This window comes from Octopus bimaculoides, chromosome 5 (genome assembly GCF_046866305.1).
Source record: "Octopus bimaculoides isolate indiv1 chromosome 5, ASM4686630v1, whole genome shotgun sequence".
NCBI classification, from domain to species: domain Eukaryota; kingdom Metazoa; phylum Mollusca; class Cephalopoda; order Octopoda; family Octopodidae; genus Octopus; species Octopus bimaculoides.
Window position 1 is genome coordinate 29,713,479 of NC_142932.1, and position 24,492 is coordinate 29,737,970.

At 36.7% G+C, this 24,492-nt stretch overlaps 1 protein-coding gene across 2 annotated transcripts; it reads right to left on the reverse strand.

The window, feature by feature from the left end:
• Nucleotides 1–79: 79 nt before the first annotated feature.
• LOC128247875 (cytochrome P450 4V2-like) lies at nucleotides 80–24,259 on the reverse strand. Of its 2 annotated transcripts, XM_089352134.1 has the most exons (12): nucleotides 24,071–24,259; nucleotides 19,182–19,294; nucleotides 16,316–16,401; nucleotides 14,969–15,159; nucleotides 13,679–13,751; nucleotides 12,847–12,973; nucleotides 11,492–11,671; nucleotides 10,809–10,911; nucleotides 8,707–8,771; nucleotides 2,945–3,011; nucleotides 1,040–1,216; nucleotides 80–792 (listed from the first exon to the last, which is right to left on the reverse strand). In XM_089352134.1, exons 1-12 carry the CDS (start codon nucleotides 24,228–24,230, stop codon nucleotides 635–637), a joined length of 1,500 nt encoding a protein of 499 aa, XP_089208260.1. In that variant the 5' UTR covers nucleotides 24,231–24,259; the 3' UTR covers nucleotides 80–634. The 2 variants fall into 2 exon arrangements, with proteins under 2 accessions (XP_089208260.1, XP_089208261.1); XM_089352135.1 differs by lacking the exon at nucleotides 11,492–11,671.
• Nucleotides 24,260–24,492: the final 233 nt, after the last annotated feature.

Consider the following 24,492-nt stretch of genomic DNA (forward strand, 5'->3'; position numbering starts at 1 on the left):
AGAAGATATCGTAGAAGCATACACTCCAAGAGCAATATGAGGTGAATTGCTGTTGATTAATGAACAATATAACAATAAGTGGGTACTTTAAACACAGCTTTATTGACTATAGTATATTATTTAAATATTTAAGCAAGAGTTAGTAGGTAAAGGGCATGAGATTGTGTGGCATTCGTGACACTTAGAGAAAGTAGTAATAATAAACTGAGAATTTAGGTCTGCAATCGAGATATGGGTCAAGATTCAAATTACGTGTCCAAACTATTATATTGAACAATAATGTCTCCAGCTTGACTGTAAACAGGTGGGGCCGTATAATACGTTTTTTTAAAAATTATACTACATGAAAGCTGAGTGAGTTTACTGGCCTTGGTTAGTACAAACTCTAAGGTTTCATTCACATGAACTCATTTCCAAGAAAGAGAATATAATTTTGAATATTTTATTGAATAGCTTTTTGAATATTGGAAGTCACATATGAACGTCTCACAAGCCTGTATGTATGTTTATCTCAGCACGATTATCCCTCTATATCTTGATTATTGATCATTTCTAAACAGTATTAAAACAAGAAAAAATAGTTTTACATCAAAATAACATCTCAAGCCGTTCCAGGTGTATATGATTACAGCAATTATCGATGGGTTAATTTGACACGAATGCTATTAAAAGGTTTGAGTACCAATTCCGAAGAGGATTCAAGTTCTTCTCTCTTTTGTGTTGTTTCAAGATTAAATCTCTGGACGATATGTGATAATACGATTTTCTCTTCTATCGTAGCAAATCTTTGTCCTGAAATCACAGAGAAAAAAAATCACTTTTTAATGTATTTTCAATCCATTGACGCATAGCAAAATTCCCCATGTAGCTTGTAGTATCGTCGATCAGTTTTATTTAATGTATATTATAAGAAATACATTATCTAATCACATTTTAAGTTGTTAAAGTAGAATAACACTGAAATAGATGCCATCTATTAATTTTCTTATAATGTTCACACAATATATATATGGAATAAAATACGTGAATAAAAACTTACCTATACAATTACGAGGTCCTGCCGAAAATGGTATGAAGGCGTAGGGATGAATGTTGTTATCTTCTGTAAGAAATCTATCAGGGTCAAATCTATCCGGATCAGGGAAGTTTTTTGGGTCTCTATGCAGAGCACAAATCATTATTGAGATAGGCGTACCTTTCTTTACTTCATATGGACCTGGCAAAAATAATCCCAACAATTTAAGTTTCAGTCACTCTCATAGACAGATGTATAGTCTTTGCAGTTATTTTTTATTAGACAGCAATGGGTGGGACAGCCATGTAAAACTGTAAAGCTATTTTAGGTGGAATGCGTAAGAATGTATTATTAGAGATCAAGATAAAATACCATTTTACAGGCGCACTTCTAGAAGCATTGCAGAGAAACTAGATGAACATTTGAGACAATATGAGGACAAAAACTGTCCTCCAAACTCTACCAACTTGCCAAAGACCAACATAGAGGAACAATGTGTCGACTTGCCATCTACATTTTATCAAAGAACCCGAAGGACAAATACAGGAGTGCGTCCTCATAAATGAAACATCCTCACAACTATATGGGAGATATACGTAAAAGGTAATGAAACTCCAATACCTACAGTTTATACGTACATAGGTAGATTTGTTATTAGGCTGTTACGTTGACGTATGTATGAATGTATATATATATATATATATATATATATATATATATATATATATATATATATATACATATATATATAATAATATAGATAATATATAAATATATGCATATATCCATACATATATGTACATACCTACATCTATATGTATACATACAAGCATATATAGGTACAGGACATCACAATAAAACGTTAAGCACAATGAGAAATGAAAACATAGAGACGAAAACAGAAAACGAACTTTTTTTCGAACAACGAAAAAACAAATAGAGAAATGAGACGTGCAACATAAAGAATATTCCCCTTCATCAGTTGTCTCTGTCCATCTACTCTGCGTTCCGAAGCCAAGGACAATACGCGACTTCGTTGGAACAGTCCTTCCCGCAAAGCAAATTAAATGAAAATTTGGAATTTTTTGCGGAGGGTGAAAGTGTCAACAAGAACAGGACAGTGAGGAAAAGACAGTAAAAGCAAGACAAGACAATAAAAACAAGATAGTGAGAACAAACGGTAAGGGCTGTTAAGCCAAGACGATAGAAAAATTATTATTTTGAACGCTCGCAAAAAATTCCAAATGTTATTTAATTTGCTTTGCGAGAAGGACTGTTCCAATGAAGTCGCGTAGTGTCCTTGCCTTCGAAACGCGGCGTAGATGGACAGGGACAACTGATGAAGGGGAATATTCTTTATGTTGCACGTCTCGTTTCTCTGTTTTTTTCGTTGTTCGAAAAAACACGTGTATAATTACGATACACGTATGTATATATCAGAAGTAATGAGAGGATCACTACTCAGTTGAGTTGTTGTGCCTGAAACAGAATCCAACTCTTACTCAAATCTCTTCTCTCGTCTTGAAGAAATAAAGAGACATTAGATAGTGCAATCTTAGATTTAATATGATTGGATGAAAGACGGAATGATCATTGTTGAAGCGTTTTTGATCATATTTCTGCTCATTCAATGCTGACTTAATAACTAAACAACAACAGCAACAAAATATGTACGATAGAACAAAACATAAAAGTTGTGTAGCCAAAGGGGAACCCAGATCATACAGACCTATGTTCGGATGCATCCCAGACGTGACCCACCTACGTTTGTTTATCGAGCATTTTGTGAGCTACTTTGACAATTATTTTCTTAAGGTGGTAAAGTGTCATTTGTGACAGATTTGGTTATTATTTTTAACATGTCTAATAATCATGCATAAGCCATCGCAGTGTTGAACTAAGCTGTTGAGATATTAGTAGTATACTCACCAATTTTGAAATCCTCAGCAGCCACTCGTCCGATATAAGGAACTGATGAATAAAGCCGTTGAACTTCCTTGAAGAAACATTAGAATCATTATTATTATTATTATGAAAGAGCAGTGCATGCCATCAAAGTGACACTGGAGTACGATTATACGAAGCTCAATACACCCATCATGACTACCCGTCTGATAAGGGTACACCAGGCACTTGTATCACAACCATATGTGCGCGACATGGTGATCTAATCAAGATAAATAGGGCATGACCTTGCATGTGGGGGCCCAGTTAGAATTTTCTTCACGTAGAGTAGACCATCCCGCTCAAAAGGTCCCTGAATAAGGTTTGTTTAAGGATGATGAACGAAACACCCATGTTTCCAAAAGTGAATTATCCAAACCCCAAAAAAATCCTCTCAACACATGGCTCTGATGCTCCCCTACTATTTCTGCACGTGATCAGGGATTCACATATCGTCAGCCACCCAGGGACATGCTCAACTGGTTACGGTCAAGAAACTGACAAGCAAATCCTGTTTTGAGCAGAATATTTGCTAAAGCCCATTTTTTATATTAAGACACAGCAATGTACATGATAACACTTCCAATCAATTAAGATCAGAAGCTATGAGAGCCATTAACTGTTATTATTATTATTACTATCATCATCATCGTCGTCGTCGTCATCATTATGTGAGGACACCTAGTGGTTAGTGTGTTGCACTTACGATCGCGAGATCATGGTTTCAATTCTTAAACCGGGTGGAGTGTTGTGTTCTTGGGCAAAACACTTCATCTCACGCTGCTCTATGATGACTTCGACACATGTTCAGGCAATACGCACCTGATCAGGCAACATCGATTTGATGGAGAGAGTGAGCTGATGTGCGACACGAACATTTGGTCACTATAAACAAATCGTCTGTGCAGTCGTTCGGCAAAAGCTGAACGCTCATTCGACGTCTTCGACTGGAGAATACGTAATGGCTAAGAGGTAAGAGCGCAGGTTACTAACCCAAGTTTCCAAGCCCAATTCCAAGCAGTGCCTTGAATAAAATAATAATAATAATAATAATGATGATGATGATGATGATGATGATGATAACATCAGCAAAATATACCTTAGAAATGAGTATTCAGGGTTAAGCTCAAAATTCCAGCAGGGCACCTGATGAAGGCTGGATAGTAAATCAGCCGAAACGTTATGGTAACAACAAACAAAATGAGGACACATATCCATCCAATGTAAATAATGTAATTAATATACAGAATTCCTCATCTCCAAAATATCTGCAACAGTGAATTTTCTATTTGGCTGGTGTTGTTGCTTTCGTTTCTAGTTTTTGTTAATTTTCTTTGATTGCTACTGTGTCTGTGCTTCTTGTTTTTTGACGTTGATACTGTTGCCAATTTGGATAATATTTGGAGGATTTTACGCCTTGAATTTGTCGCACATTGACGTCTCTAAATCAGAATATTGTGCGCATCTGTAAACTTGTGATATTTGGTGGGGTTTGGTGATTCTTCCAAATATGGCGATTTTAAGGCTTTCTCTTGCTGTTGTTGCTGTTGCAACAGCTGTGTTTGCGACTGCTTCTTTTACTGTTACAGCTACTGACGTTGTTACACACTACTGTGTTTGAGGAATCTGTGGTAAAGGGCGCCATCACTACATCACTATTAGCCCTCTGCCGTAAGGGGAATACTCTGAAGTAGGGGTCACGGCACCAGATATGAGACAACATAATCTGCTGTCAGCTGTCACAAACAACATCTCACTTGGTTTTGAGGTGGCTTTGAATTTATCTCTCCAGATCCGTTCACATCCGGTTCCTACTTATCCAGGACTACTTCTTTTGCAGAGTTTGTGAACCTCCAGAAATGTAACCCCATCCTCAGCGTCAGTCATGCGAGCTTCTTAATCTATATTTCTCCTGACACATTCGCCATTCCAGTTTCGCAACTCACTGGCTCATATATGAAGAGATAAGAATGAATTCCTCATTTGTATCACGTGTGGATAAGCAACCCGCCTTGATCTCAGAAAGGAAACTGACTTCTAATAAACAGTGTAATTTATTGCTTATCCCAAACCATAATTCCGTCTTCGTAGGACCAGAATGGGCGCGTATGACTAGATTCCAAGCAGATGCGTGGGTTTTCAAGGATATTTTGCTCAACTGCTCTGAACGTTTAGTAGACTGGAGACGGTAGTATACTTTAGTGCCTAACTCGACAGTCTATCGTAGTTCTTGCTATTAATGGAAGCTCGTGTGAAAAGCCGTAAAGTGTAACTAAAATATAGTTTGTGAAATATGGTTGTAGTATAGGCAAATCGCGACTGTCATCGAAAAATCTTATTGACATTTACTGCAACTGGCAGTCGACGAAACAAATTTCCAGTTCTCTAAGCTGAGAAAGTCACAGACAAGAAGGTAATTTTCTCGTAACTTATGGCCTAATAAATGTGTTGAATGTAGAATTTTGGCCAAATTGTCTTTCCTAGGGTGCAGAGACACAATTAGCGATCTAGAGAGGTTGTCCTCATGAGTCATCAAAAAGTACAGATCACTCGACTGATTAGATGCTCTTTCTCTTGTTTTGTATTCTCTATAACTATATCTATTCTAAATCTAACAGATTCTAGTCTATCCATTATTTTGTACTGACCACCATCGCCTTTTATTAAACTTAAAACTACTGATTGTATTACATTCAGTTTCTATTTTGTGAAAGCCAACTAATTATTCTTGTCTAGGTATACTGGGCAGATCACAAACATTTATTCTACATAGAAGACTACCCACAAAATATATTGGACATATCGATTAATCTAATGAAAGCTTCATCCAATGTAGTTTGTCTCACACCACATTTGTGAAGGAAATTTGTTTGCAACCTGATCTCTTTTTAACTACTTGCATATAATTGCTTACAAACATTAATGTAGAAGTGCTTTCAGAGATTTGAAGAAATTTGGCGTTCCAACTCTATCGGGGCATAAACACTCTTGAAATACAGATATAACTCATTTCTGCTAGCTGAATGGACTAGAGCAACGTGAAATAAAGTGTCTTGTTCAAGGACATAACACACCGTCGGGAATCGAACTGACGACCTTATGATCATGAGCCAAATAATCAAAGCACTGAACCACCAGCCACTAAAGATCATATACATTCATAAAAAGCAGAGCATGCTTTATTGCAAAAGGTTGGGACAGATCACTCGTCTTTTTCTATTTGTTGGCAAACTAATGCATTAACAGTCCAGTATTCGGGACGATCTACACATTTCTTATACAAACTGCCGAATCAAAAGCTATCGTTACTACCTAATCAATTAGGTTAATAGTTCCAAAAGTTGTATTATTAATATAAAATGTATGCGTTATCAACTGTGTGTGTATTTTATGGAATTTGATACAAAATTGTCATAACTTGAATGATTTTACAGGCTACTTAATTTTAACGCATCATCTATATATATAAAAATGAGAATGTGTGTCTGTCTGTCTGTCTGTCTGTCTGTCTGTCTGTGTGAATCCCTAACACTCGAGAACTACGCAACCAATTTCATTCAAATTTTACACATGCCTTACTTAGGGTTCCAGTTGTGTTTTAGTAAATAAAAGTTTTAACTTCTTGCAGAGTTCGAGCCCACGGCAACATAATATCTCCTCCACTATTTAAGTATTACGTGTCAAAAGTGAATCAAAAACACTCATGTCAAATACTTTCACTTTAAAAATGAAACTATTCCACTAACTGAAACAATCACATTTCGATACTGTAGTGACAGATACTTTCACAGAGAGAGAAAGAGAGAAAGAGAGAGACAGAAAGAGAGAGAGAGAGAGAGAGAGAGAGAGAGAGAGATGAATATGTATACATATACATGTATATGTACACCATTTCGATACTGTAATGACAGATACTTTCAGAGAGAGAGAGAGAGAAAGAGAGAAAGAGAGAGAGAAAGAGAGAGAGAGAGAGAGATGTATATGTATACATATAGATGTACACGTATATGTATATATATATAGATCTATATGCATACATGTATATGTATACATATGTGTAGATGTATATATATATATATATATATATATATATAGATGTACATGTAATATGTACATATATACATATATACATGCATACAGATATCTATACATATATACACCCATCACACACACATACACATGCACACAAACACACACATTAGTCATTTGTTTTCTTATCCAAAACTACGTCAAAAGTACTGAATGGATCTTTATGAAATTTGGAAATTATATTCTTCGCATAACGGCCATAACTCCCATGAAAATTCATATATTTTTGATGTTGATGAAATTTTAACCCCAACATAACAGATGAGCATTATTTGTAATTCAACGGTACAACAGTGTAAGACTACCCTTTCAGATATACTTACATTGTGATTTCTGCAATGTGGTGCATAAATTGTCAAGTAAATGAGACGCATCTTTGCCTCCACTGATTCACTTGCAAAGTGTTGACTAAAATTATTTCGTTGCAGACCTCCGGCCATTTTGTTCTGTTGTTAATTCTGTAGATGACCTCAAACACAAAGTCTTTCCCAACTTTAAACAAAACTACCAAAATCACAATTGGCTATGTGAAAGAGCAATATTAGCTCCAAAAAACGTAGCTGTTACAAAAATTAATCAACACCTGATGCATTCTCTTCCCGGCAATCTTCAAACTTACAAGTTTGTTGATACAGTTCCAGATACAAATGAAGTGGTGAACTATCCTCCTGAATTTCTCAATTCGTTGGAGCCTCCAGGACTACCTCCCCACATATTATCACTTAAAGTTGGAACGCCTGTTATGCTGCTCCGCAATCTGGAACCACCAAGACTTTGCAATGGAACACGACTCGTGATAAAGAAAATGATGTCACATGTTATCGAGGCTACCATTCTTTCTGGATGTGCAAAAGGGGATGACGTCTTTATTCCAAGAATTCCTCTTACTCCATCAGGAGCAGACATTCCTTTTACATTCAGAAGACTAGAATTCCCCCTTCGTGTGACTTTTGCCATGTCCATAAACAAATCTCAGGGTCAAACACTGTCTGTAGCTGGTCTTCTCTTGGAAGAGCCCTGCTTCTCACATGGACAACTGTATGTTGGCTGCTCAAGAATGGGCAGCAAAAAAAACCTATTTGTATATGCCCCACAAGGGAAAACAAGGAACATTGTTTACAACAAGGTGTTATAATCACAACAGCAAGAAAGTATGTACATGATCACCTTCTTTTACGAAACTTCATTGACTTTCATATATTTATATTGATATACATATATATACGTGTGTTTGGGTGCGTGTGTGTATATACATCTCTATATATAAAGATGATGCGTAATCTAGACGGCGTTTTTAGATTTCATTATTCTCTTTAACCCGGGCAACGCCGGGTATTTCTGCTAGTAATATAATAAAATATTGAATATTGTATTTGCTGGTATGTAAGGATCCTATAAACGGGTCCTATAAATGTAGTGGGACTCCCGTACGCTTTAATGCAGTAAAACCTTTGTTTCTGAATATGCGCTACTGGGACTGAGGTGCGTCTAATATGCCCATATGTCATTAAAGCTATCGATTACGGTACTTCCATGTTTTGTTTTACTGCTTATCAATGAAAGATGAAGACTTGATTAATTTGACAAAATGGTAATCGCATATAACAAATATGTTTAACTTCTTTTATGTTATAATTATTCGTAAAATTTCTCTTTACCTTGATAACACATTCCAGATAAACTAGTTTCCTAAGGTTGGTCAGTGTAGGTTCTTCATGTTCATCTTGAATAAAAAATATATTTTATTGTGACATACAGAGAACTTTATGGCAACGTATGAAGTAACTTCTAGGACGTGAAATCGGTTTTGTACATTCGCTGTTGACCTACAAAAAATTGTTCTAGTTTTTGTCATGCAAAGAGCGTAAAAGCAATACCTACTTTCATAATTTGATAGTAATTTTATTTTGGCAGAGAAATGATGTAATCCATCTCTTTATAATTTCCTTTCTTATTGTAGGCTTTATCTCTTAATCTAATTCTTCCCTTCTTTCGTATTTCCTTTTACAGGGGTCATACTTTTGGGTTGCTTTGCTTTGAAACACAACTGTACCGAGCTTCTCAGCTCATCCAGTATGTGCAGGGTTTTCATCGGTGTGTTCTCAAAAAAAATACTGACAATGCTACACCATTCACGCAAATGTATCGTTTGGGGAGCGGATCTTCAATTTGGTGGTTGCGGTATCATAAAATTGATATTTTGCACCTGGTTGCACTCTCTGTTTCTAACTTGTCCCAAGACATTGAATAATTCTTCGAGATAAAGATCATGTAGAACTTGATGTAACAATCCATAATCAGTCTACTGATCTCAGGTGAGATCCAGAAAAGCTCTCTTTCATACTCTCACACGTTTCCGGAACTAACACAAAAACATTTCCAAGGACAATCCGTGATCGACACTACACGGACGGCGTGTCTCCGACTTTCCGCCGCCCTAAAGTGAGCGCCCTCGCCCTAGGCGCAGGAGTGGCTCTGTGGTAAGTAGCTTGCTTATGAACCACACGGTTCCGGGTTCAGTCCCACTGCGTGGCACCTTGGACAAGTGTCCTCTTGCTGACTCCACCCCACCCCACCCTCGTCAGAAAATAGCTTCAGGAGTTGTGAAGAACGAATTTGTACGTAGTCTGTTTCTGAGAGCTATTCTATTGGACCTCTGTCTAATCATTAAAACATTGGTTTAATTATACCATTGCTAGCGAAATGGTATATGCCGGCTGTGTGAGCAACTGGTTGTTTTAATGGCGGAACAAAGAGGGAAATTCCGTTAGAAAATGTTTTAATCGATTTTCTCGGTAACTGTGGGGTCTAAGACAAAATACAAACTGCATTCCAATCTATGCACCCGTCTCCACATGTGTGCCATTTTTCAGGTAAATCCATCTAGCCGTTTGGCTGTGAACCTCAAGATAAGAAAGAATACACCGATCGTCCATGTCCAATTTATATTATATTATATTATATATATATATATATATATATATATATATACGTATATGTATATGCGTCGTCCATCTATAGGTATATATATATATGCATATGCGGGCACAGGATGTCTTGAAACGTGTACAACAAAAAGTACAAAGCACGAGTACATGGAACATGAACTATTCTTTTGAACAACGAAAGACGCAAATGGAAAACAAAACAAACAACATAAAGAACGATCCTTCATCAGTTGCTGGCTGTTTTGGTAGTCTCGTATTTCGAGCATTTAACAAAAATATACCTTTTCCATAAAACAGTTGCTCCCTGCAAAATAAATTAAATAAAATTTGGGATTTTGCGGAGGGTCAATTCGATTACTCTGTCACTCTCTCTCCCCACTCCTCCTCCTCCCTTGCTCACGTGGCTTCCAGGTGACCATCGGCCATCATTCTTTCTTTCTCTGCGTTGTAGCTGGAACAAGGAAGATGTGTTTTTGTTTATCTCCTGTCCTAGCTTGATTTACGCGTTCATCGCCACAACCTCATTTAGGCTTAGCAGCACTTCCTGTTTGTTTTCACTGTCCTGTTTATGTAGCCTATTTTGACCCTCCGCAAAATCCCAAATTTTATTTAAGAAGAAGAAGAAGAAGAAGAAGAAGAAGAAGAAGAAGAAGAAGAAGAAGAAGAAGAAGAAGAAGAAGAAGAAGAAGAACAACAACAACAACAACAACAACAACAACAGCAGCAACAACAACAACAACAACAACAACAACAACAGCAAAAACAACAACAACAACAACAAGGCTAGAGTTTGTACGCGGTTCACATCTCACCATAGAAATCATCGACTTCTTTCTGTAACTTTTTTTGTACAACTGGATAAGCGGCTATGAAGTATAATATCCATGTAATTCCTGCTGCAGTTGTATCATGGCCCTGGAAGGATAGTATAAATATTTTATTTTATTGAATACTGGACAGTTTTAGAATATCAAAGCTATAGTAAACTGAGTTTACGCACTGAAATGATGCACCTTGCTGCACATGCTCTGCGTCGCAGATTTAAAAAAAAGACGGTTTAAGGTTTTAGAAAATTCATGTTTATGTTATGCGTCGAGACAATGTATTATTCTTTTATTCTTTTACTCGTTTCAGCCATGCAGCTGAGTTCATAGTGGAACACTACCGTGTTATTTATAATTTCAATTCTAAAGATAGTTAATGAATACAAAATATGTATAATATTTTTTTCTATTCTAGGCACAAGGCCCGAATATTTTTGGGGGGGTGGCAGTTGATTAGATCGACCCCAGTAAGCAACTGGTACTTAATTTATCGACCCCGAAACGATGAAAGGCAAAGTCGACTTCGGCGGAATTTGAACTCAGAACATAAAGACAGACGAAATACCGCTAAGCATTTCACTCGGCATGCTAACATAAAATATTTATAATATTAATATCTCATCTCAGATGAGTGGCCATTTAATGAATGTTAATGTTTTGAATGAATTCACCGCGAACATAAATGTGTCCACTTCTTCTCTCAACATCGTTTTGTCTATTTCCCCTTCATGCAATTTATCAAGGAGAGTATCTAAAAGACACATTTTCCTCTTTCCGTACGTCCCTTCATCTCCATTGTCGGAGTTTTTTTTCAGGCTTTCTAGATGGAGTTCCTCGCGCTCTTTAATTACCTACAATAAATATAAATTTGATAAATGGTAAACGACAAACATGTATCAAAATGTAAAAATAAAAACAGTGGAGGCGCAGTCATTTAGTTGAGGTATTCATTTTGCGAAGGCATGCTTCTGGATTCAATCCCTCTGAAAGGCTACCTGATTTGTGTTTTAGCCTTTTATCGTTCCTTAAATAATGTGTAACACTTAATAAATGCAAATTGTGTTGAATCGCATCCCATTTATACACACACACACACACACTCACACACACACACACACACACACACACACACACACAAATACACGCACATATATGTATGTGTATATATGAATACGTATATTTATAGGTGTGTAAATAGATAGATAGATAGATTAAGCCACGCAGGACCGAACACAGAGATCGAAAATGTTTTAGGATGTGTACACAAGAGATAACAAAGTATCGTTTTAACAAATGAAATTCACACAAGGGGAAGAAAATAAAACTGACTAGGGTTATCCGTGGAAAGAAAAACCTACGAAAAAAATCCCCCGTAACCTCGGAAAAACCACGTGACCAAATTGTCCTTTGTCTTTTTGTTCTAAAGGTTTATGCTCAAAGTGGGTCCGTCATTCATGCGTACCATCCTTGCTACATTTACCTACCTTTTATTGAAATTTTCATTAGACAAAACTTTCCTCTCTACTCTCACCTTCCTTTTCAAGTAACACTTATCAAATAAAAACTGTGTTGAATCATATAACATTTAGCCACGCACACACAAACACACATACACACACATATGCATACGTATATTTTTATCCGTATATATACATGTAGTTATGTAAGTAGCTAGCTAGCTATATAGATAGACAGATAGATAGATAGATAGATAGATAGATAGATAGATAGATAGATAGATAGATAGATAGATAGACAAGCAAATAAATATGTAACTCTGTCAGTTATCCTTTTCTGCTCACCGTGGCGTAAAACACTGTCTTTTATGTTAAAAGGGTAAAATGTAACAAGTCAACAAAATACGATATAATACTAACTGGCCTAAACTTATTACTGAGATGATATAATCAGCAAAATCGTGTATGTTCAGCACCAGTATGGCCACAAAGCAATGCAATAAAATGGAAAAGGACACAAAATATGAACAACAATATGCAAGTGACAGAACTGTACATAATTTACTTACCTTATTGGTAAAATCGTGAAGGATTTTTAAACATTTGGCTGCTTCTTTCCCCATAGGATGCACATTGAAGATAAGATTTGGCCATAACCACGGAGATTGTATTCGATAACTAATGATATCAGTCATCCTACAATATTCCATAAATTTAATCATTAACTTATTATCCTATCAATAAAAATTTTAAAGTGTTGTTGGTTCATATTACTGAATTTTCCGTAAGTTTCAACGATGGGTCATCCATTCATTTTATCAACACGAACATCTATTAATTGAGCTATGATATATATATGTATATATATATATATATATATATATATATATATATATATATAGAGAGAGAGAGAGAGAGAGAGAGAGAGAGAGAGAGAGAGAGAGAGAGGAGGTAGACTATATCATATACAACTGTAATTCTAGTCTAGATACAACATGACATGGCATGTGACTGAGTTAGACTTTCAAATGCAAATTTTGTCCATGTCACTGACTTACGAACAGATTTTGTTATCTTAATTTCATTTAAGATCTCTACAATCATTTATATCAAGCCATTCACTTGAGAATGTTTTTGGATGAGAAATCATGAGGTTACGCGTGTCTGAGCGAAATTTCAAAATAACTTCCCAAGTCGAGGGAGACAACGAATATCTAACATATGTGTGTATGTATACATTCGTGTAGATATGCGCTTGTGTGTTTGTAAATAACGAAAAAGGTTCCTGAAGCAGTTAAAGAAAATACGGTCATTAACGTTTGACGTTGATGTATGGATTATCTATGTTTAACTGATTAAATATCTTAGTATAATATAAAAAATGGGATTATCGTGACATACCTTTTAACACTTTGGATGAATTCTGAATTCCCATCATCATCTTGTGCATTCACGCTATGACCCATGGCAGTCTCTGATATATAATAATAATAATAATAATAATAATAATAATAATAATAATAATAATAATAATAATAATAATAATAATAATAATAATAATAATAATAATAATGATAATAATAATAATAATAATAATAATAATAATAATAATAATAATAAATGATGATGATGATGATGACGACGACGACAACGACGACGACGACGATGATGATGATGACGATGATGATTGGTAATGGTGATGGTGGTGGCAGTCACTCACGTTGATTTCGACTTAGTGTTTGAAAGAAAGAATTTCTTTTAAAAGCTAAACAGAATTTGCATCCATATGTGATGAATCCGTGAATGTAGTTTGAGTCCAGGTAAGCATTTAACTATGAAGTCACAACAGGGACAATGATGATTTTGATTTTGTCTGGAATCGAACAAATGTGTCAAATTGTTTAGAAGCATCTTGACAGATTCTAAGCTGCTTAGATCGATCTAGGCTACCACTTTTCCAATATGCTACACTAAGCTGATGGATTTTAGTGATTGTTTCAACTTATCATTATACCTTAATAGGGGGTCTTCCTTAATCGCATCTTCCCTATATTTGTTGGCCATACAAAAGAATTTTCGGAATGCGATCATCTTGCATTCGATCAATAAGTCATGACCATCTATTTGCATGGTCAACAGAATTTTCGAATTCTTAACAACATGCTTTCGATACCGGAAATGTATGTTTTGAAAAATCTTAGCATTTGATATCTTATTCTGCAATTTTATGCTGTAAACATAACGTAGACAGCCAATGTAGAAAGCTTCATATGTGTCACGTAGGGAGTTGATTTTTACTTTTTCAAAGTACAAGATTCGTATACTTTAATTTTAGTTTTCGAACTGACACCTTGTTCATCTCTTAAACTCTAGGAAAGTTTCCCAGAAGCATTCGTAGCCTTAGATACTCTAACATTGACTTCATCATCACGGGTACTCTTAGAGTTTACTGTATTTTCAAGATATTCAAATGACCTGACACATTTGAGCGTATTAGTGTCAGTCGTCACAATTGTATCTTGAGTATATCTTGAGCTTTGGGTAGAATAGAACTTCAGTCTTCTTAATGCTGAAAGTCAGCCCAAATACCCGAACTGCCGTAGCAAACCTGTCGTCCATTTCTTGAATTCCTTTAAACGTATGAGATATCAAAGCATAATCATAAAGTAACAGCAATTAGCTCTCACTTACCTGTTATAATATCCAATGTACAATTTACAATAAACGGGATAATATTGAATTCGCCCTTATCGACCATTTCGCTCAGTTTATCACCCAAAATATTGGACTGATTTCGCATTACGGTAAGGAAATTGTTTAAAATATTATAATGGAACGATGGCGTCAACATCTTTCTCGATTTAAACCATCTGGGTCCTGAACTAAAAGTAGAATTAAGTAATGATAATTTAATATCATTTCTTTCATGATAATTAAAGAAATGTCAATTTAGAAGAAGTGAAATAACGACAACTGGAAAAACTAATCCTAAAGGTGTTGCTGAATCTTTTATTGTTGTTGTTGTTGTCGTCGTTCTTATTGGTACTATTGCTATTTAGGCTGATTGTCATTCATGCCCATGTAGGCTTATGATCAAACAGTATGTATACCAAACACTTACAGCCACTGCAGAAATAGTGCAATCTGGATCACGTTATCACATTTAAAATGTTTGACTTGAACCTAAATATTTTCCTGTTGCAAAGATGCTACTCAATCGCACAATCTTCTAAAAGTATCAGATTTGGCTATTTCGGAAATCTGCAGAAATTAGTGTAATTATGGACGACTGACCCAAACATCCAGATTCCCTTAAAGGGAGTAGGCACCTCATTTATGTGCCACATATCTTTGATGTTCTCTGTATTCAAGCGCCAAAACAAATTTCTTCCTTTTAAGAAAAGGTTGAATTAAAATGTGAAGACATACGAGGGGTGTTCATTAATGATTTCCTCTGACCCACTTCCAGTTATTGCAGGAAACGAAACTTGTACAGCTATAATCATACATGTTTCTGCATGTCACATTGTAAATTGCAGCTTTCCACTAGTATTCGTTTGTTATTTAAGGTTGCTGAAGTGAACTAAAGTGTTATAATAGTAGCTGTTGAATGCAGATCAGTGACCAGTTTCTTATACTTGAAAGGTCGTACACCAAAAGAAACATTTGATAAGATGAAAGAGGTTTATGGTGACGATGTACGCTCATACGACGTAGTCAAGCATTGGCCCGACCAGCTCACATGTGGTGGACATCCGTGGAAATTGCTTCTATTTCTGAACTACCACATTCCATCATTCATGACGACACCATCCATAAAGTGGAAGCCGCCATTTTAGAGTATCCCCTCATAACTATTCGGCAACTAGCCCAAAGAGGTAAAGATACGTGTAGGGTCCGTGGCAAAAATCATTCACGACCATTTGCACATGCGAACGTTGTCTGCACAATAGATCCCCCGCATGCTCTATTCTTTCAGAAGCAGGAATAAGCCAATTGAACCACCTCGTATTTTCAAATAAATTGTCAAATACATACCTAGTTAGCAAACCATTTCCTAACCACGGGTGTAAAAATGTATACAAAAAATTTTTTTCCATGTGTTTCGTGTTGCCAATTACACTCTGAATGAAAAGAAATTAATGTAAATTAAATCAATAAAAATAGAAGCAAGAATGTTTTGAAAGTATCAACTAGAATATTTATTGCAGAAATCAGCTTATATAATTTAGTAGCAAAATAAATAATCATTTTTATTCTAGGCACAATGCCCGAAATTTTGCGGGAGAGAGTCAGTCGATTAACTCGACCACAAAACGCAACTGGTTCTTAATTTATCGACCCTGAAAGGATGAAAAGCAAAGTCGATCTGCGCGAAATTTGGATTCAGAACGCAAAGACAGACGAAATACTAATAAGCATTTCGCCCGGCGCAATAACGATTCTGCCAACTCGCTGTCTCTACTAGCAGTATCAATACTGATATAAGTTTAATACAATCATTGCTGTAACGTTTGGATGTTCACTTTGCAGCAACACGGTTCTGGTCCAATTCATTTGCGCCTCTCATTATGCAATTGTTCTCTACCGTTGCCACTAGTGTACTAATTCCGTGTGACTCTACATTACAAGAAGACTTTATGTATGTGTGCATGTATGTGTGTATACATATACATATGTGAGTGTACATGCTTATATATACGTGCGTGTGTGTGTGTGTGTGTGTGTGTATGTATGTATATGTGTGATTAAACAGACTCCAATATTGTGTTGGCATGACTTTTGCTATGTAGTAAAATCGATAAAAATAGTACCGTGTACTTGCTGTGATGAGCGAAAAATCCAACATTTCTTATTTCTTTATTGCCCACAAGGGGCTAAACATAGAGGGGACAAACAAGGACAGACAAAGGGGTTAAGTCGATTACATCGACCCCAGTGCGTAACTGGTACTTAATTTATCGACCTCAAAAGGATGAAAGGCAAAGTCGACCTCGGCGGAATTTGAACTCTTAACGTAACGGCAGACGAAATACCGCTAAGCATTTCGCCCGGCGTGCTAACGTTTCTGCCAGCTCACAGAATCTAACATTTCTTCAAGGAAAATGTTGAAAGGATAGAAATTAATGAGAGACTACAGAGTTCTACATCCTCTAAGTTAAAACAAAGTGGCAGCGACTGATAAGAAACGCAGGACTACGTGAACTTCATACGTGAACGAGAAGTGGTAGGAGAATCAGTGTAAGTAGGAGGATAGAAAGAGTAATAAAATGAGTAGAAGAAGGCAAAGTCGAGAGTGAGATGAAAAGAAAAGATGAGAAAAGACGGAAGCTGAAGGATAAGAAAGGTTTAAGGAATTGAGAGGAAGTGTAGCAGTAAAAGGAAGACAGACTATTGGCTTTGCAGCAACTATTGTTGCAAAGAAGGTGATAATAACAACAACAACAACAACAATAATAAGAGACGTATAGATGGTCGGAAAAATACAATAAAATTAAATGGTGACATGACAGATGGACAAAAGGCAATCTACGACAAAGCTACAGGAGAACGATAGCGACATTGTTTGCAAACTTAAAAAGGTTGATCAGTGGAAATTGAACCAAGAAACGAAAAATGTCAATGAAATTCTGAAATACATCAGAACAAAAAACATCACAGAAACAAAGAATTTGATCAAGGCAGCAAGTATTGTTGTAGCAGAAAATGTGGGTGTTGATGTCAAAACAAAACAATATAATGTGAGTGACAAAAGAAAAGATCAATGATGGAAAAGAAGAATACAGGCGCGGTTAGATATGCTCTCGAGGGACATTTCTGTGTTAGACCGAAAAGAGAAGGCGGAGCTAAAAGGCGAACAAAAAAACAGGGTATTGAACAGGATGTATGATATTGAAAGAAAGGGCCTGAAAGTGGTAATGGAAGAACTGAAACAGCGCCACGTAGCAAAGAAAGCAAAGATGGTAAGATACGACCAAAGAATGAAGGGTTACCACCAGAATAGGTTATTCAGAGTAGATTAGAAGAAATTCTACAAGGAAATAAATGGAGAGTGTACAGATGAAAAGTTGATACTGGATAAGGTTGAGAGCCAAAGGTTTTGGAGTGATATCTGGAGCAAAGACAAGGAGCACGAGAAGGACGCTGAATGGTTGCATGAACTGAGACAAACAGTAGTCTATCCACAACATGTAGAAATCCCTCACATTGATGGCCTTCATGCTCTAATATACTATCTCAAACACTGCACTTCACTGCAACCTAGTTCCTCCACTCGTTTCTGTTCAACTGAATATGTCCTCATTCTAAATTTATTGCATGCGAACGACTTTTACATTCAGATCTCTAGAACAGATGTGGGTTTGAGAATAAAAGCCGATTATGTCAATTTGCACTTCGGTTATGTCGAATCTCAAACTTTCTAATTGTTCCCAAGTTCCACCCTCATTATAGGGTCGTTACGGTGATTACTATATCAGCGGTGTCTCTCTCCTCTGTTTCGAACACAACAAAAAGATCATATTGTCTGTATCGTACATCAGGAATTTCTTATCCGGTGTATACTCCTTTTAAGACAGTAGGGCTTAATTACAGAAAGTCTTGGCAGCTACGTCTTGACTACAACATACAACACACCCTCATTGACTTCACTATTGCTTAGTTAAGCAGAGGCGTAACAAAGTAAGTTATACAGCTAAAAGGCAAAACTCTACAAAACATACCCCCATCTAATCAAACGTATTGCTGCTGTTACTTCTGCAGATATAGCAAGAATTAATTCTTGTATGTTAGAACATTTCTCCGGTATGTTAGTAAATTAATGACCCACTCAGTGCATTCATGTATACATGAAGAGTCAATTTTCTCCAATAATAACCGCATAAATTATTTTTAAATCCCTTACCTGTACATATTCATCTTTGAAAATCAAAACAGCAGGCTGGATACCTGACCATAAGCAAAGTATGCCACGTTCTCGAAATTCTTCAAGGCATTTCATTAGTCTCTTAAAATACTCTGAAATAGATTTGATTAATGTGAGAAAAGTTTCCCTAGAAAAAACTTAAGCTGATGACAACAAATTCCATGCATCCACGGATGCGGCCATGTTGGGGCACCGACTTAGAGGATTTTAGTCGAATAAATCGACTGCATTGTATACATTTTTTAAAGCCTGATATTTATTATCATGGTCTCTTTTGCCGAAGCGTACGTTGCGGGGACGTAAACAAAGCAACACCAATTGTCAAGTGGTAGAGGGTACTGACACAAACCCTCACACATAAACACGTACACACATACATACGTACATACACATATATATATATATATATATATATATATATATATATATATATATATATATATATATACACATATATATATATATATACACACATATATATATATATATATACACACACATATATATATATATATACACACATATATATATATATATATACACACACACATATATATATATATACACACATATATATATATATATACACACATATATATATATATATACACACATATATATATATATATATACACACATATATATATATATGAGCGAGGTATACACAGCAGCCGCACGACATCGTGAAGCATATTTTCCACTTAAATGTTGCTAACCCTTAAGGGTGGATGCTACTGTAGCTTGTAGCCCCAGGAAGACACCTCCTCCAGATGGCTATTGACACACTCTCTGTGCCCTATCTGTATTTGCAAAGGGAAGTCATCCTTCCCATCTACAATCTGACGTGATACACACGGAACCGGGTCTCTGGGTATTGATCCGTCATCACCGTATGACAATCACCGGTTGTCGATGTGAAGTGCTTTCACGATGCAAATACATATATCCTTTTTCCAGTTACGAATAATCACTGATCTCGAAAAAGTAGCATCCACCCTTAAGAGTTAGCCACAGTAGCGCCCACCCTTAAGGCTTAGCCACATTGAAGTGGCAAATATATTTCACGATGTCGTGCAGCTACTCTGTATACCGCGCTCAGAGATTTAATATTGCTTGTTTACACTTTTTCGAGATCAGTGACTTTTCGTCACTGGAAAAAGGATATGTGTATCAGCATCGGAAAGGGACTGATTGGCAAAAAGGAATGTCAGCAGTATTTGCATCGGGAAAGCACTTCACATCGACAACTGCTAATTGTCACTTGACTGGTTGTCGTATTATGATATCGCTCATATGTGAGATATTGTTTTGTTTATTGGATTACTGTTGTTAATTTACTGAATTGTTAAATATTGTGTTGAATTGATAATTTTTGAATTGTTCAAAAATTTGTTTAGCTTCCCCATTTATGGGTGATGTAGCGAATAATGGAGGTGTGCGGTCCCAGACAAGCAGCTGTTCTGCGGTGACAGGCAGCAGCCTGTCGGCCGAGCATCTGCGAATGCGGGAGCTGGAGGTGGAAGACAGAGATTTTGAGTAGTTTGACAACCTACTGAGGAGGGAGGGGGATTGCCCGAGGCTAGCACCACCGAGGAAAATAGCGAAGAGCACGGGGAGGAAAGTGGTAACATGCCGAGCGCTGAACATAACAGCCAGAGGGATTGAAGTTGCAAGTGTCGAAGAGGTGGAAGAGTGTCTGAGAGACATAAAGGATGTAGTGGCGTTTTACAATGGAGGACGAAGGTATGGTACGTTGGAGGTGCCACTTCCTGCTGTTGTTGAATTTTGCTGTTCTTTTATTTTCCCCATTTTGGGTGAATAGAGAAACGTAGTCCCTCTGGTATGGAGAGCTACGCAAAAACCGCTGCGGCGAGAACAGCCACACTATTGGAAGCAAAGCAGATTAGTGTCAATATGGAAGAAATATTGAGGAGTGAGCAGTTAATAAGAAAAGAGGGAGATACTATTTAGTTGATCCCTCCGACAGAGACTACAAATGATAAAAGTTGGAAAACAGTGGTGTACAGAATACAAGCGGTCGTCACCAACAAGATAGAGAGAGTGACGGAAGAAGAAATAGAAGAATGTTTAGATGAGATTGTAAAGAAGACAACGTACATTGGCAGAGGAAGAAGATTCAGTACGGTGGAGGTGAGGTTTGCCACAAACGAAGAGGCGGCCTTACATTCCACTACCATTCTGAGGACAGAGAATGTGGTGCTATTACCCACTTACTGGGGAAGCCGCAGTATCCGAATTAGGATACCAAGGGTACCACCAGAGATTAAAACCGAGTGGTTGGTTGCAGCTGTTCTGGCTGCCACCGAGGACGACCCTGAGCTTGGACCTGTTGGAGAGACGAAAAAGTTGAACTGTTGGGGATTTGGAGTTGTTGAAATGTGGCTTTTTTCCACATTTGAAGATATAGAGCGGATCCCCTACCAGATTGGGGTTGAGGAAGAGAAAACGTTGAATGTGGTGGTGGAGGGACGGAGACCGAATTGCCATATATGCGGGGTGAGGGGACACATGAATACCCAGTGCCCCTTATTTGAATTCTCGCATAACGAAAAGGTGGTGGAGAAGGAGCATGGGAACGAGCAGACGGAGGAGAGATTACAAAGAAAGAAAGATAAAATTGAGGAGAATTGTACCCAGGAAGTTAAAGAGAAGAAAAAGAGTGAGGTGAAAGAAACAAAGGAAGAGAGTGATGGGTTTGTCAGCCCCAAAAGAAGGAAGAAATCTAAGACAAGAGAGCATTCAGTTGAACGCAAGAAAGGTAAGGAAAGTCTTGAAGCCAAAAATATGCATTGAGAGAGAGGAAAAGAACTATGCAAATATAAGGGTCCCTTGGTAGCGTATGCGAAGAGTGTGGATGCGGAAAGAAAAGTTGCGAAATGGAAGGGACTGGGGAGAGTGAAGCTGCCAGGAAACAGTTTTGAAGCAGATGAGAGAGGTATTATGATACCTAAAGAAAAGTATGAGAGATTCATGGATGGATTTAGTGGAAATATAAAAATGGTACAATGGTTTTGGTTGTATGAGATTACTCCTTCGGTAGTTGAATACGATGTGTTGAAAAGAATGGAATTACCAAAGTAAAAGGAATTTTAATTTGAAAAAAGGAAAAACTGGGGAAAAAAAAATAATATTCGGGGGTCGAATATTATTTTTTTTGCACCTCATTTTCATTCTTTCATATTATCATTCGTTTCTTTTATTTTTTCTTATTATTTCATCTCATTTTTGTAATTTTTAGTTCCCCGAGTTTATGTTTGTTACGTATGTATTGTCTTTATGCTTCTACGTGTAGCCTTTTATAGGCAATAAAAAATCGAAATCCATTAACAAAGCTTTGTTCGGTCAGATAATATAACAGAAGACACTTGCTCAAGGTGCTATGCAGTGAAACTGAATCCGAAACTATATGGCTGGGTAAAAAACTTACCATAATAAGCCATTTAAAGTTAGTATTTTTATGAAACAGATTCGCTATAGTGGTCTTTGTAGGGCTTCGATATTGAGACTGTAAATATTCTTTTCTACTCTAGGCACAAGGCCCGAAATTTTGGGAGAGGGGGCCAGTCGATTAGATCGACTCCAGTACGTAACTGGTACTTAATTTATCGATTCTGAAAGGATAAAAGACAAAGTTGACCTCGACGGAATTTGAACTCAGAACATAAAGACCGACGAAATACCGGTAAGCATTTCGCCCGGCGTGCGAATGTTTCTTTTTTTTTTCTAGGGACAAGGCCCTAAATTTTGGGGGAGGGGTAAAGTCGATTAGATCGACCCCAGTAGGCAACTGGTACTTAATTTATCGACCCTGAAAGAGATGAAAGGCAAAGTCGACCTCGGGGGAATTTGAACTCAGAACGTAGCGGCAGATGAAATACCGCTAAGCATTTCGCTCGACGTGCTAACGTTTCTGCCAGCTCGCCACCTTGAGACTCTGTAAATATTATGACACTGGTGTATCGTATGAGGTTTTTGGAGGTGGTATGCGATTAGCCAATTTAGGATATCAGAGAGTGTGGTTGTAGCAGTATAACAGGCAAAGAGATGAGACTGTGAATCCCTGATGCAAGTGGCATGATAAACTAGTCTCAGTTAAATAGTCGGAATTTAATGTAAAATGCAGATAACACCACACACCACTCTCTGAAGACACTGCTGCACAGTTATTCTTATTTAACTACTTTGTTATCAACCCGCCTGAAAATGTGCTTAATTTCATGAAACTGCACCTAAAACTGCACTTGGTTCAGTTATAAAATAACTTAAATTAAAACTCACCATCAAAATTTCATGTTTATATATTTTCTAAATATCAGCGAAATAATGAGAAAGTTATTTTAGTAAATGCTTTATTAATTTCTATATCAATTGAAACAAAGGTTGAGTGTAAAAAAAAATAAGGTAATGAAAGAGTTAACATAAATTGCCTGGAAAGCTGCTTCCATAACAACAGTTCTCCAATATTGATTTTATCATAGGACGTCTGACTTACGGATGAACTGGAACAAAACAACAGCTGGATCATCACTAAATTAAGTCTCATGGTATTTTAGAGAATTAATTATTTTTTTCGCTTACTGATGCTGAGTCTGTATATAGAAACATGAGGAAGGAGAAATAGCAGCCGAACCTCACTGAATATCAAACCTGTTGCCTTTTAGAAAGGCGTATTAGTAAAAAAAACTGGTAAGTTTATTTCGTGAATAACATTGAATTAGATGAAGTCAGTGTTGATTTGAATTAAGCAATAATTACATAAACACACCCATCGTTTACAAAGAGAGAAGTAAGTTTACACATTTAGTTTTATGGATATGTTCGGTAAGTTATTAATGAGACTCACTAACCTCTATTATTTCCGTGTAGTTTAGGTATATCGCCGATTAGGTACCAACTCTTCATGCATGGTAAGTTTTTGCAATCTGACAATGATTTCGAATAACTTCGTAGAACACGAAAAGAAAACCAGACGACAATAAGTAATAGAAGAACACCAGCAACCAACATTTTAACAGCTTCACTTCTCACAATCAAGTAAAACTGGCAAGATTGTAAACATCGAGGTCACAATCTATGGATACGTACTTATAATATAACTATCTAGTTACTGCAGCCAAAATAAACAAGTTGCAATTATATTGGGTTATTCCATAGATAATGCGTCTTTTTCAATTGTGTGAACTAAAAGTCGGAGCGGAACGGGATAAACTACCTGCATCAACCTTGTACATACTCTTAGTGCAAGTTTTGAAGAGTGCAGTTCGATTTA